Source organism: Desmodus rotundus, chromosome 8, assembly GCF_022682495.2.
Source record: "Desmodus rotundus isolate HL8 chromosome 8, HLdesRot8A.1, whole genome shotgun sequence".
NCBI classification, from domain to species: Eukaryota; Metazoa; Chordata; class Mammalia; order Chiroptera; family Phyllostomidae; genus Desmodus; species Desmodus rotundus.
Genome location: NC_071394.1, coordinates 72270103 through 72285139, shown reverse-complemented (window position 1 = coordinate 72285139; position 15037 = coordinate 72270103). Strand labels below are relative to the sequence as shown.

Sequence of the window (15037 nt, the reverse complement as noted above, 5' to 3'; positions counted from 1 at the left end):
TGAAGCAAACACCATCCTAATCCCTAAACCAGATAAAGACACAGCAAAGAAAGAAAACTACAAGCCAATATTGCTGATGAACATAGACTCTGAAATCCTGAACAAAATATTGGCCAACCGCATCCAGGAATATGTTAAAAAGATCATTCACCATGATCAAGTGGGATTCATCCCTTGGATGCAAGGATGGTACAATATTCACAAATCAATAAATGTAATACATCACATGAGTAAAAGAAAAGACAAAAATCCCATGATCAAATCAATAGATGCGGAAAAAGCATTTGATAAGGTACAGCACCCATTTATGGTAAAAAAACACTCAGCAAAGTGGGAGTAGAGGGAGCATACCTAAACATAATAAAGCCCATATATGAGAGACCTACAGCCAACATCATACCCAATGGCCAAAAACTTAGAGCTTTCCCACTAAGATCATGAACAAGACAAGGATGTCTGCTTTCACCACTTCTGTTCAATATAGTATTGGAAGTCATGGACACAGCAATCAGATAAGAAAAGGAAATAAAAGGCATCTAAATTGGAAAGGAGGAAACAAAACTGTCATCATTTGCAGATGATGTGATAGAGTACATAGAAAACCCTATAGACTCCACCAAAAACCTTCTCGACCTAATACATGAATTTGGCAAAATAGCAGGACACAAAGTCAATATTCAGAAATTGAAGGAATATCAGAAACAGAAATCAGGAAATAAAATCCTCCTTGCTATGGCAACAAGAAAAATAAAGTTCCTAGGAATAAACCTAACAAAGGGGGTAAAAGATCTGTACTCAGAAAACTACACAGCACTGAATAAAGAAATTAAGGAAGATTCAAATAAATGGAAGCATGTACCGTGTTCATGGATCAGAAACTGACATCATCAAAATGTATATACTACCCAAAGCAATTTATAGATTCAACACAATCCCTATTAAAATACCAATGATATATTTCACAGATATAAAACAAACATTTAAAATATATATATGAAACATAAATGACTCTGAATAGCCACAAACATTTTGAGAAAGAAGAACAATGTAGGAGGGATCACAATGTCTGATATCAAACTATATTACAAAGCTACAGTAATCAAAACAGTATGGTGTTGTCATAAGAACAGATACATAGGTCAATGGAACAGAATAGAGAGCCCAGAAATAAACTGAAGTCTCTATGGTCAATTAATATTCAACAAAGTGGACAGGAGCATAAGGTAGAGTAAAAATAGCCTCTTCAACATATGCTGTTGGGACATCTAGGCAGCTATGAAACCTTACCACCAAGTTACACCATACACAAAAATAAACTCAAGATGGATAAAAGACTTAAGTATAAGTCACAACTCCATCAAAGCTCTACAGGAGAATATAGACAAGAAAATCTCAGATATTCCACACAGCAATATTTTCACCAATATATCTACTAGACCAAGGGACATAAAGGAAAGAATATACAAATATCACTTCAAAATATAAAGCTTCTGCAAACTAGAGAAAACATCAGCAAAATGAAAAGGGAACCAACTGTATGGGAAATATATATTTGCAAGTGATACCTTGGACAAGGCTTTGATCTCCAATATATAAAGAACTCACACAACTCCACTCCAGGAAGACAAACAATACAATTTAAAAATGGGCAAAGAACATGAACAGACACTTATGTAAGGAGGACATACAGACGGTCCAGAGACATATGAACGGATGCTCAGCATCACTAGCCATCAGACAGATGCAAATTACACCCACAATGAGATATCACTTCACAATGGTCTCAATGGCCATCATAACCAAATCAACAAACAACAAGTTCTGGTGAGGTTGTGGAGAAAAGGGAACACTAGTGCACTGTTGATGGGAATTCAGACTGGTGCAGCCACTGTGGAAAACAGTATGGAATTTCCTCAGAAAACTAAAGATGGAACTGCCTTTTGACCCAGCAAATCCGCTCCTGGGATTACACCCTAAGAACCCTGAAATGCCAATTCAAAAGAACCTATGCACCCCAATATTCATAGCAGCACAATTTACAATAGCCAAGTGCTGGAAGCAACCCAGATGCTCATCAGTAAATGAGTGGATCGAAAAACTGTGGTACATTTATACAATGGAATACTACACAGCAGAGGGAAAGAAGGAGCTCTTACCCTTCACGACAGCATGGATGGAACTGGAGAGCATTATGCTAAGTGAAATAAGCTAGGTGGTGAATGGCAAATACCATATGATCTCACCTACAAGTGGTACCTAATCAACAAAACAAACAAGCATGCAAAATATAACCAGAGACATTGAAATTAAGAACTAACTGACAGTAACCACAGGGGAGGTGGGAGGAGATAATGGATAAAGGGGGAAGGGCTCTTAAGGAAGAAGTAAGAAAGACAAATGGGCAAGCCAAAGGGGGTTAGGATCGAGGGTGAAAAGTTGGGATGGTTGAGGTGGGTGGGAATGGTGGGGTGAAAATGGAGACAAGTGTTCTTGAACAACCATAAAAAAAGAAAAAAATAATTTCATTTTAATAGGAAGAGTTGATACATTTAAAATACTGATTAATAACCATTGGAGAAGTCGCTGTAATGATGTTGTTTAAAGGAAAGAATAGAAGTTGGAACTGGAAGAACTGGTTTCAAGATTAAATTTGCCACTTAACAGTTCTGCAAATTTAAGCAAGATCCAAAGTGTATCTGAACCTCAATCCTTTAATCTGCAAAATAGGGACAATTCTACTGCACATCAAGTTGTAGTTACCAAATAATATGAAATTGATATGAAATAATATAAAATATAGTCTGTTAGTATTAATAACTGTTCAAAATGTGAACAAGGATCTCAAAAAATGTAACTATTATTTTGAATCATGTTTTAAAGAGAGATAAAAAACACAGAAATAATGAAATTTCATCTCCATAATCACACAAAGCTGGTGTTATCATCCCCATCCAAGAATCTGGGGCTCCGGGAGGTTAAGTAACATGCCATAGTCACAACACAGCCAGTAAACAGCTGAGCTGAGATTTACAAACCATACCTGCCTAACTTCACATGGTCTACTCTTTCCGATGCACCAGTTTGCCTTTTAAAAAATAAAATAAACCAGCACATGTACTTTTCTTAACATTAAAAAAGAGATTTAGAGATTTATGTTGAAAACTAGCTATTTCTGATAATTCCCCATTAGGATGTTGCCATCTAGAATCTGGCTCAGTTTCCTTTTATGAAATATTGTAAACATCATTTAAGTGTAGCTTAAACAAAGTGTCTAAATGGGATAATGCATGTCACTTGGGAAATTAGATTTTATAGATTACAAGAATTTAATGCCCAAACTTTACTTAATGGACACAAATTTTTGAAAAAGAAAATACTTCAGTAAACAATTGACTGGTGTATCAATTTCACCATTGTTTCTATATAAGAATGGAGTAATTATAGCAAAAATAAATAATATAAACTTCTCTATAACTAGTAGTGAAGAACACATTTGTCTTCATGGATTTGGGTTCACAAGAAATACAGGGAGAAATCTTTGACCCAAGTGTAATTTTTACTTCCACAGTGTTTTTTAAATTATTTTTTTAAAGAAGTTAGGGAATTCTTTCCCTGTGGCTTTCTGAGAAAAAAAAAATGATTCTGAGAATACTTTAGGTCTACACTAAATTTTATCCTCAAATAGAATCTCTAGTAGAGATAAACTCCAACTATTAATATTGATTACTGAAGAATGGGGTAGAGGGAATATTGTAATGAAGGTGTGGACAGGACAGGATTAAGGAGGAAAGTGGATGTGAAGGTATGTATGAAAGTGGAGGTGCTGATTTAAACACTTGAAAAACTTCTGAGCACAGGTCATGCCCTGACAAGTACTGTAAACATCTTTTCTTTGAAACATTGTATAAGGTGGTGGTCAAATTCATGTGCCATGGAGTCATGCACTCCAGGATCAAATTGCAGCTCTGTCACACCTCCTAATATTATAATTTTAGGTCATTTACTTAAACCATTTGTGACTCTGCTTTCTCGTCTGAAAATTAGAAATAATTAGTACTGCATAAGATTGTTAATGATGATTCAGCATAATCATCAATGCACATTGTCAATGTGGTTGATGCTAAATTATTATTATTGTTTTTGTGTTATAGAACTTACTTGACATATATATTAAAGTCTCCCACAAATTTATAAAACAATTTTGAGAAATGGCAACTACTTAAGAGCTGTTTCTTTCCCATTGAATAAATTTATAAAATAGTATAAAAGACATACCTATTTTGATAAAATATCAAGTCTGTTTAAGAAACATTAAGATGTTTATAAAATTAAAAGATTATAAAACCAAACCTTCTAGTAAATAATCATGAGCTTATACATATTTTCAAAAGTGCACAAATTTGTACTCATCATAGGAGGACATATTGATTTGTGTGTGTATTTCAAGCAACCATCTCATGCACGCTCTGCCTGTGGTTGACAGCATCCTCCCCCGGGAAGGTGGCTTCTCTAATTGCAGTGAATGGTGATTCTATTTGTAGGCATTACTTCCTACACCATGCCTTCCTTTCTGTGATTATTATTTAAAAAATACTTGTCCTCAAATTATTTAGTCTCCTTGACTAAAGAGAATTCTACAGCACAACAAGAACCACACAGATAATGTATATCTGAGTTGAAAATGTATATTCTCTCACCAGCAAAATAATCTGTATTTACTGCAATGTAGGGAATACAAAAAGCATTTTAATACTGCACATCCTCAAACTATCACTTAGGCCAAGGAAAAAATCAGAAGTACTAATATAATTTTAATTGCCAGGGCATTTTTCCACCTCCCGCACTATCTCTTGCTTATAAACAAAATCACTATTTTCACACTGATAGAAAGTCAAAAGCAAGAGGACTTACCTTCTTTCAACCAAGAAATGTTATTTTTATCATTTTCAAAATGTTCAGCTGTTCTTACTTTTATCTTTTCCAGCTCAGTTTCTGACATCTAAGTGGAAACAAAATTTGTGATATAAAAAATTCATTAACCCAAATTTATAACATTGAGCTTTATATTTAGAGACTACTGCCATATTATAGGAAAATGTTTTCTCTATAGTTCTGCAGTTCACTGTCTGATGTTGTCATACATTTTATCCATTTGTAGTATTTTAAAACATTAACATTGAAAACTAAACTTTATACAATATTTCATTTTCCAGCAGTAAAGATTGCTATAAGATTTTATAATTTATGAATATGAAAGAATAACAGATCAACAACTAGTCACAGATTTGTAAAAAGCATTCAGTTGCTGTTTTAATATTTTTAAATAGTCTATAGAAAAGCATATTGCAAACTGATATACAAAGATATAAATAATAATAAAACATAAAAGGACCTTTTCAGCAGTTTATTGTGTTGAATGAGAACCTTATGGTCTGAGACAGGCCTGGTTGAGCTCCCTGAAGTTGAGGAAATCTATTAAGCTCCTTTACTCACTGCACTTGACTTTCATTGCCTCCCTAATGAGCTAGGGTGCTGCACTTGAACCAGCACCTCATTGTACTTACCTGTGTGTTCCAATAGGAGAAGGCCCAGATGGGACTGGTGAGCAGTGTGTGATGTGCTGGGTAGCCTTCCTAGTAGCCTCTCAATGTCCAGCATTCCTCTCCCTGCCAGAAATAAGCAAAGAAGCAAACGCACTCCCTGCCTGGGTGGTGCTACATCTGTAATGCTGCCAAAAGCATCCAACTTGTGGCTGAGAGGTTTTTTTTTTTTTTTTAAGGTAATATAAAGCCTGTGGTTCAAAACAATGAAAACCTTCTCCAGGCTAGCACTTATCTAAAATGACACTCCACAAAATTGGGTAAAAATAATGAACCTTTTTCAAATTGACAGAGTTTCTTCACTCCTCTTCCTTCTACACCTGCCAGTCATCACTTAGGGTTAGTGTTAAACGATGATGAAAAATACGTTGAAATTTATTCCTAGACTACTTGGGTTAAAAGAAAAAGAAGGGAAACCTCTACAGCTATATTCTTTAGAAGTTCATCCTGTAGCTAACATTTTGAAAAACAAGTTTTTCTAATGTTTTATAGGAAACAAGAAAACAGATCAAGTTCTTTTAAGAGTCTGCAGATGTTCCAAAAAGGATTAAAATAACATTTCAAAGAGGATTTGTCATTAGATTCTCAGCCAAAGCTAATAATGTTTTCAAGAGAAAGTTAATAGCAAAAGCATAACCCAATGGATATGCGCAATAATAAATAGTCCAAAACCTCTAAATGTTGTCATATTTTTCATCATGGAATATAATCTTATGTTTTGGCCCAAAATAGTTTGCTTTCTCTGATGTCTTCACCTGGACAACTGCCTATTCTCTGATTATCTTGCACCCATTTCACCTTGTTTTCCAACATGATTTTTTGTACTCTGCTCCCAGTTTCATTGTTTTTAAAAACTACCTTGATCAACCAATTTTCATACAAGATAACTCTCAGTTTCTCCTGTTATCATAAGATAAATTTCAGATTCCTTAGACAGCTAAGGAAGACATTGAATGATTTTTAAACTGTGGCCAAAAGTCTTAAGATTTCTCCGAGGTGCCTAACCTTTTACTCCATCCTAATTGTAATGCTGCTCTTCCTTGAACTTACCTGCTTCTATTATTAACATTCCAGAAATGTTTTCTCAAAATCTCATCTCTTCCCCCACTGTGAAGCCTTCTGGATTGCTCTCATCTGGAAATGATCATTACCTTCTCTAATCCCACTTGGTACTCCTGGTGTCAGCCTCTCCATTTGGGTCTTATAGGAACCTTCCCTACATTCCTGGCAAGACTCTAACTCACTCCCTCAGGGCTCAGCCACTATACCCACATGCATTTTATGCATCTTGATCAGTGTGTGACATGATCACAAACAGATCATTAGTGGTTAGATAAACAAAACCAGGATATCAAAAAGTTACGGTGTTGTTCTTTGTCTCGAATTGCTGTTGGCAGGGGTCTATCAGGCATATTATCTCACCAGTGCTGGCCATATAATTTCAGATTAACTAATTTATATTCCATTCCTGGGAGAGGTTAAACTGTAATTAACTTTGGTTTTAAGTCTTGGTTTGGTGATGGAGCTTAGCACAAGTGGCTCCACTTTGGGTCTATTATCTCTTTTTTAACAGAGTGTGTGAAATTACCTGAATTTTCTATATGGAATTTTCTTTCATTTTGAAGAGCACCATTTTTTTTTAATTTAAGCAATTTATTTGAATTCTATTCCTGTTTTGTATTTGCAATCATTCTTTAAGAGAGAGCCATACATGTTAATAAGCATCATATTCAATTTCTTAACCTGCTTCATCAATAAAGATGATAAGAACAGGCACCAAGTACTTTTTCCTGAATCAACTGTATATCATTAGTGCTTTTATTGGACATTGCATTAAGTGTACTTTATAGGAGTGCCAACTTTTAATCCATTTATTCAACCACCTAGAGATGTACTTTAGCCACAAAATTTTCCATCTGGGTGATGGATTCTGATTTAGACTGGGGTTTTAGTCTTTTGAGCTAAAGTAAAGAGAAACCAAGTCTGATGAACCCCAGGCAGAATAGACTGGGACAATTAATGGTCCAAAATGAAGCTCAAAAGTTATAGGTCAACCTCAGAAGTCAGGCTAGTCTGATTAGAACCCAAGAAGAATAAGCACATTTTTTAAAAGAATTCCCTGTCTAAATTATGTTCATTGTATACATTTAAATAATAAGCTAAATAAAGAAGACCCAGGGATGTGGTCTTAAGACTCAAGTTTTCTTCATAAATTCTGTTTTTGTTTTCTAAGTGAAGATAGCTTGAATACACTCTTATTTTGTAACCCCATTCCTCATACATCAATATATCTAGTTCCTAATCAAAATGTGATCCAGAGATAAAACCTCTGAAGTCAAATTATTCAAGGGAGACCTTACAGGCAAGAAGGGGCTGGAAAGAAGTATTTGAAGTCATGAAAGGCAAGGACCTACATCCAAGATTGCTCTGTGCAGCAAAGCTATCATTTAGAATGGAAGGGCAGATAAAGTGCTTCTCAGATAAGGTCAAGTTCAAGGAGTTCATCATCACCAAGCCTTTATCATATGAAATGTTAAAGGTATTTATTAAGAAAAAGAAGATAAAAATAGGAACAGTAAAAATGACAGCAAACTCACAGTTGTTAACAACCACACCTAAAACAAAAACAAAAGCAAGCTAAGCCAATGACTAGAACAGGAACAGAACCACAGAAATGGAGATCACATGGAGGGTTATCAAGAGGGGAGTGGGACGGGGAGAGAGCAGGGAAAGGTACAGAGAATAAGTAGCATAAATGGTATGTAGAAAATAGACAGGGGGGGTAAGAATAGTATAGGAAATGTAGAAGCCAAAGAACTTATATGTATGACCCATGGACATGAACTACAAGGGAGGAATGCGGGAGGAAGGGTGTGGGCAGGATGGTGTGGAGGGAAGGAGGGAGATGGGACAACTGTAATAGCATAATCAATAAATATATATATATTTTTTAAAATGGAAGGCAATCTTTGCCAAGACAAGACCTTGCAAGATCATCATATGTTTCATGTTCTCATTTCTGTTAAAATGAAATCGACTGATTGAAGCTAGAGATTTTTTAAGACACAAATAATTATGTGCTGTAATATTAATCTTTTTATTATCTTCAAAATCACCACATTGTCACTTGCCATTAATTATAAAATAATGAAATTATATAATGTAAGATGATATTAATCACTTTATAAAGAGGTCAACAACTCAGATTATTAGATTCGATGACTATAATTTGTACAGTAGAGCTATCTGAAATATTAGTGAATTGGATCCAAATGTAAATGGTATAGGAAATGGAATACCACTCCTATTAAAGTATATATTTTGCTCAGAATGAAATCACTACATTATATAGTATAGTTAATTAATTACTCTAAGTAATTTTTCTAATGACCAACATATGCCATCACATATTTTACATTTAAAAATTGTTTGGGAGATTTTGTGGTTTTGGTACAAAAATATACATAGAGTAAATAAACATTGGTCTAAAGTAACAAAGGCAAAATTAAATAAAAGAAAAAGAAAATGTTGTATTTGCAACACAAGCTTCCCCAGGGGGAAGGTTACAGCTAATCCCCTTACAAGGCATGCAGCATGTTATTACAGCATAATTTTAGTCAAGTTATTACATTTTGCATGAATTATAATGTTATTTATACCTAGTTAAATTGACCTAACCACAACAAAACAAAACAAACCTGAAAGGATCCAAAGGATATAGCAATAATTTAACTGTTAAAAAAAATGAACACCCTTTAAAAAATGCAACATAGTTCACCTCTCTATATTATCCAAAATTTCTAGTACACAATCAAAATTATTAAATATTTGAAGAATCAATAAAATGTAACCCAACCAAGAAAGCAAGCAGTCAATAGGAGATCCAGATGTTGAAGATGTTGGATAATGACTTTAAACTAGCTATAATGAATATGATCAAGAAACTAAAGGAAAAAATGGTGATATTGAATAATAAATGACAGGTGGATATTATCTGCAAAGAAGCAGGAACTATTAGAAACAACCAAATGTAATGTAATGTAAAAATCTGGAACTGAAAGTATATCCAAAATGAAAAATAATCAGAGCATCTGTGACCTGTGTGAAAATATTAAGTGGATTAACATGTGTAATTGGAACGCTAAAAGGAGAGAAGAGATAGAAGGGAGACAGAAAAAATATTTGAAGAAATAATGGACCCAAAATGGTCTGAATTTAGTGAAAAATATCAATTGCAGAATTTACAACCCCTCAAAACCTAAGTGGGAAAAAATACAAAGAAAATGACATCTGCACACATTATAGTTAAGTTGCTAAAATACCAAAGGGGAAAAATTAAAGTGACTAGATATACATGGAAATGAATATAATACATAGAGGGGGGAAATAATAGGAATGATGACAAACTTAAAAAGGAAGGAAAAAGGAAGGAAGGAAAGAAGGAGCAAAGCAATCAAGGAAAGAAAATGGCAATCAAGAATTCTATATTCAGTATACCAGTAAGTATCCTTTACAAATTAGAGTGAAATAAAGACAGTTTTAGGTAAACATAAGCTGGAAGAGTTTGTAACCAGCAAACCTGAACTTCAAGACATGATAAAAGAATTTCTTTTCGGTGAAAAAGAAGGAAATCAAATGAAACTCCAGGTCTACCAGAAGGAATTGAAGAGAACCAAAAATGGCAACTATGGGGGTAAACATTAAAAAATATATTTTTTTTTCTCCCGGTTACTTTAAAAGACAACCAATGATGTTTAAACACACACACACATACACACACACTGACAGATTTTAACATTTGTAAATGTACAATATTTAAGAATAATAGTCCAAAGAAGAGAATGTGTAAATAGAATTACACAGTTATAAAGTTATTATATTTTCATGAAGTATAATATTTATACCTAGTTAAGAATGGATACTATAATCTTAAAGAACCAAAAATCTTTGTAATGAACCTACTAACAAGCATCATTTATCTGTTTATTCTTCTATCTTTATTCAATGCCAACCAATGTCTAAGTCAGTAAAAGCAGCTGTATCAGGTATAAAAATAACTTGGTAAGATAAACAGCTTTTCCAGGAAGATGGCAGCGAGATAGGTGGGAGCGGAGGCCACTTCCCCTCAACACCAGTGAAACCCCTAGCTGATCTGAGGAGCAGAGCAAACAGCCAACAGTATTCCAGCATATATGAAGATCGGAGACCAAAGATAGAGGACATCAAAAGATCAGACGGTAAGAAGAGTGCCTAAGGACAATAAGGTCCCTGGGACCAACGCAGGGACCAGGGCGGCTAAAGCCCCGGCCAAGGTGCAGGGTCTGCTGCAGGATTCTTGGGAGAGAGCCAGGCTGGGCTGTGTGAGCAGCCAGGTGCTTGTTTGGACCAGGGGGGCTTGAATAGGAAGAATTTCTCAAAAAGGAAAAGAAAATAGAGGCACTCGGCAGCTAGTTAGAGAACTCTCCGAAGCAGCCCAGGCCTCTGGCTCCCCTCCCCCCTCAGCCCCTGGACTGTGAACGCAGAAAAGCAGCCCCGGCACTCACCTGAAGCCCTTCTGGCGAGCACCCAGATTAGCGGACTGGGGGCTCACAACTGAAACTACGGGTGAGCGTGCACCCTGATAAGTGGCCCGGCTGCCAGGGCACCAGACCCAAAGTGCCCCAGTGGGCACGTACCCCAGTCAGTGGCCTGGGGCCCACACCTAAAACCCCGGTTGGGCACCACACCTGAAACCTCGGGTGGCTGTGCAACCTGATCAGTGGCTGGCTGCCCCCGTGCACAGACCCAAAGCAGGGGATCGGCAGCCAAACCAGGACCAAAGTGGAGATCAGCCCCACAACCCGATCAACGGCCTGGCTGCCTGCAGGCGACCACACCCAAAAGCACTGGTTCAGAAAAACTCCTACCTAGCCCCTGCGCACAGAACCCTGCAGGGCCTACTGGCTCTGTAGGAGGAAGGCAGAAAGCCCAGCAGAGGGGAGCTGCAGGGCTACAGAGGACTGCATTCCCCGGAAAGACTCCACCCAGTAGGGGGCTGAACTACCACATAGCAGCACAGAGGGCCCCTAGCATCTAAGACAGCAAAGAGCAAGAACAGCGAGTGTGAGTTGCCCCTAATTGGTGCAACTCAAGGACAGCATAGCTGGTGAACTAAAGGCCTAGTGGGGAGCAGAAGGACCCAAAGGAACTGGTCTGAAGGCTGAACAACAGTGAAGAGTGTGGCTCAGGAAGGGAGAAAAGTGAAACCAATCCTTCCAAACAGCCCCTCCTATTACACAGACAGGAAGACCAGTAGAACTAACTTGACCGGTTTAAAGCCAGCAGAAGACTTTTTTTTTTCTTTCCTCCTTTCCCCCTGAATTCCTTCTTCTTTTCTGATCTTCTTTCTTTTTTTTATTCCTTCTTCCTTCCATCCTTTACCTTTTTTATTCCTTCTTCCTGCCTTCTTTTATTTATTCTTTTGTTTTAATTTTTGTTAAAATTCCTTTTTATCTTGCCTCCAATCTTTCTTTATTCCTTCTTCCTTCCTACCTTTCTGTTTCTATTCCCTTTTTTCCTCCTTCCCCTCTTATCCCCCCCCCTCGTCTTTGTCCCACAGGTAAGACAAGAACGTGGAGTGCTGAAAAGACCAGAGTTAGACCATGTTAGACCCATAAACGTCAGCTCAAGACCAGTGAGCACAGGAGATTAAGGAGACAGCACCACTGAATCCCACTGGCATTCTACCATAGAAGTACATACCATAAACCCAGGGAGTCAGAATAGATCAATTTCAGAAGCAGAGGCTAACAACAAGAGTATGAAAAACAATGGGAAGACAAAGAAACAATCCCCACACGAAAGGAAAGGAAGAAGCCTCAGAAAGCATGCTAACTGAAAAAGAGGCAAGTCAACTATCAGATACTGAGTTCAAAGCAATGGTTATCAGGAAGCTCACTGAGCTCACAGAGAACTACCAGAAACTACAGGGAAACTACAGTGAACTCACTGCAAACTATGTCAACATGAAAAAGGAAATAGAAACTATCAACAAGAGCCAAGAGGAAATGAAGAATACAATTTCTGAATTGAAGAACACAGTAGAAGGAATGAAAAGCAGACTTGATGAAGCAGAGGATCGGATCAGCGAGCTGCAGGACAAAGTAGAAAGAAACACCTAGAAAGAGATAGAAAAGGAAAAGAGGTTCAGAAAGAATGAAGAGGCAATAAGGGAAATGCAGGACAACATGAAACATAACAATATCCGTATAATAGGAATACCAGAAGGAGAAGAAGAGCAAGGGATAGAAAACCTATTTGAAAAAGTAATGATGGAAAATTTCCCTAATCTGATGAGAGAAAAAGTCACCCAAATCCAAGAAACACAGAGAGTCCCAAGCAAGAGGAACCCAAAGAGGCCCACTGCAAGACACATCATAATTAAAATGGCAAATTTCCAAGACAAAGAGAGGACCTTAAAGACAGCAAGGGAGAAAAAGGAAGTATCATACAAAGGAGCCCCAATAAGATTAGCAACTGACTTCTCAATGGAAATGCTGCAAGCCAGAAGAGAATGACAAAAAATATTCCAAGTAATGAGAACCAGAGGCCTGCAACCAAGACTACTTTGCCCAGCAAGGCTCTCAATCAAGATAGAAGGCCAAATAAAGAGTTTCCCAGACAAAAGAAATCTAAAAGAATACACTTCCACCAAAACAGCTCTGCAAGACATGCTAAAGGGACTGCTTTAAGGAAAGGAAGGAAAAGAGAAAGACAGAGGAACACAGGTATGAAAAAATGGCAATGAATAACTACCTATCGATAATAACCTTAAATGTAAATGGATTAAATGCTCCCATCAAAAGACATAGAATAGCTGAATGGATAAGAAAACATGACCCACACATATGCTGCCTACAAGAGACCAATCTCAGGACAAAAGACTTATACAGACTGAAAGTGAAGGGCTGGAAACAAATTTCCATGCAAACGGACAGGAAAAAAAAGCAGGAGTAGCAATATTAATATGAGAGAAAGTAGGCTTCCAAAGAAGGGCCATAAAGAGAGACCCAGAAGGTCACTTCACAATACTCAAGTGGAGAATCCACCAAGAAGACATAAACATTGTAAATATATATGCACCCAACATAGGAGCACCCAAATATATTAAGAAAATCTTGGAGGACTTCAAGAAAGATATTGACAGCAACACAATTATAGTAGGGGATTTTAACACCCCACTGTCAAAAATGAACAGGTCTTCCAAACAAAATATCTACAAGGATATTGTGTCACTTAACAATACCCAAGAGGAAATGGACTTAACTGATATATAGAGAGCCCTTCATCCCAAAGAAGCAAAATACACATTCCTTTCAAGTGTACATGGAAATTTTTCAAAGATAGACCACATGATAGGACACAAAGCATGCCTCAACAAATTCAAGAAAATTGAAATCATACCAAGCATTTTCTCTGACCACAAGGGACTGAAACTGGAAACCAACCTCAAAGGAAAAAACCCAAAACAATCAAAATCATGGAGACTGAATAGCATGCTATTAAACAATGAATGGGTCAAGAACGATATTAGGGAAGAAAACAAAACTTTCTGGAAACAAATGAAAATGAACTCACAACAACCCAAAACCTATAGGACACAGCAAAAGCAGTCCTGAGAGGGAAGTTCATAGCAATACAGGCCCACAATAAAAAAATAGAAACATTTCAAACAAACAACCTAAACACACGCCTACAAGAACTCGAGGAACAACAATAAAGACAGCCCAGAGCAAGCAGAAGGAAGGAAATAACCAAAATCAGAGCAGAGTTAAATGACATAGAGACTAAAAGCACAATTCAAAGGATCAATGAATCCAGGAGCTGGTTCTTTGAAAAGATAAACAAAATCGACAAGCCTTTAACTAGGCTCATCAAGGAAAAAAGAGAGAGGATCCACATAAACACAATTAGAAATGAAAGAGGAGAGATGACAGCTGATACCACAGAAGTACAAAGGATTGTGAGAAATTACTATGAAGAACTGTATGCCAAGAAATTTGAAAACCTAGGTGAAATGTACACATTTCTAGAAAAATATAATCTTCCAAAACTGAATGAAGAAGAAGCAGAAAACCCGAACAGACCAATAACAGCAGAGGAAATTGAAGCAGTCATCAAAAAACTCCCATCACACAAAAGCCCTGGACCAGATGGTTTCACAGGAGAATTCTACAAAGCCTTTAAGGAAGAGCTAACCCCTATCCTCCAGAGACAATTCAAAAAAATCCAAACTGATGGAAGACTCCCAAACTCTTTTTATGAAGCCAGCATCATCCTAATCCAAAAACCAGATAAAGACACAACAAAGAAATAAAACTTCAGGCCAATATCGCTGATGAACATGGATGTTAAAATCCTCAACAAAATATTGGCCAACTGCATCCAGCAATACATTG

The 15037-nt window shown here is 36.8% G+C and overlaps 1 protein-coding gene across 1 annotated transcript in view; it reads right to left on the bottom strand.

Annotated features, from left to right (window-relative positions):
* Positions 1-5699, bottom strand: part of MDFIC2 (MyoD family inhibitor domain containing 2) — a 181473-nt gene extending 175774 nt beyond the window's left edge. Inside the window, exons 1-2 of the mRNA XM_053929787.1 lie at positions 5565-5699; positions 4912-4999 (exon numbers count right to left, since the gene is read on the bottom strand). Coding sequence (XP_053785762.1) covers positions 4912-4999 — 88 coding nt within the window. The 5' untranslated portion in view covers positions 5565-5699. The remainder of the gene's footprint in view (positions 1-4911; positions 5000-5564) is intronic.
* Positions 5700-15037: the final 9338 nt, after the last annotated feature.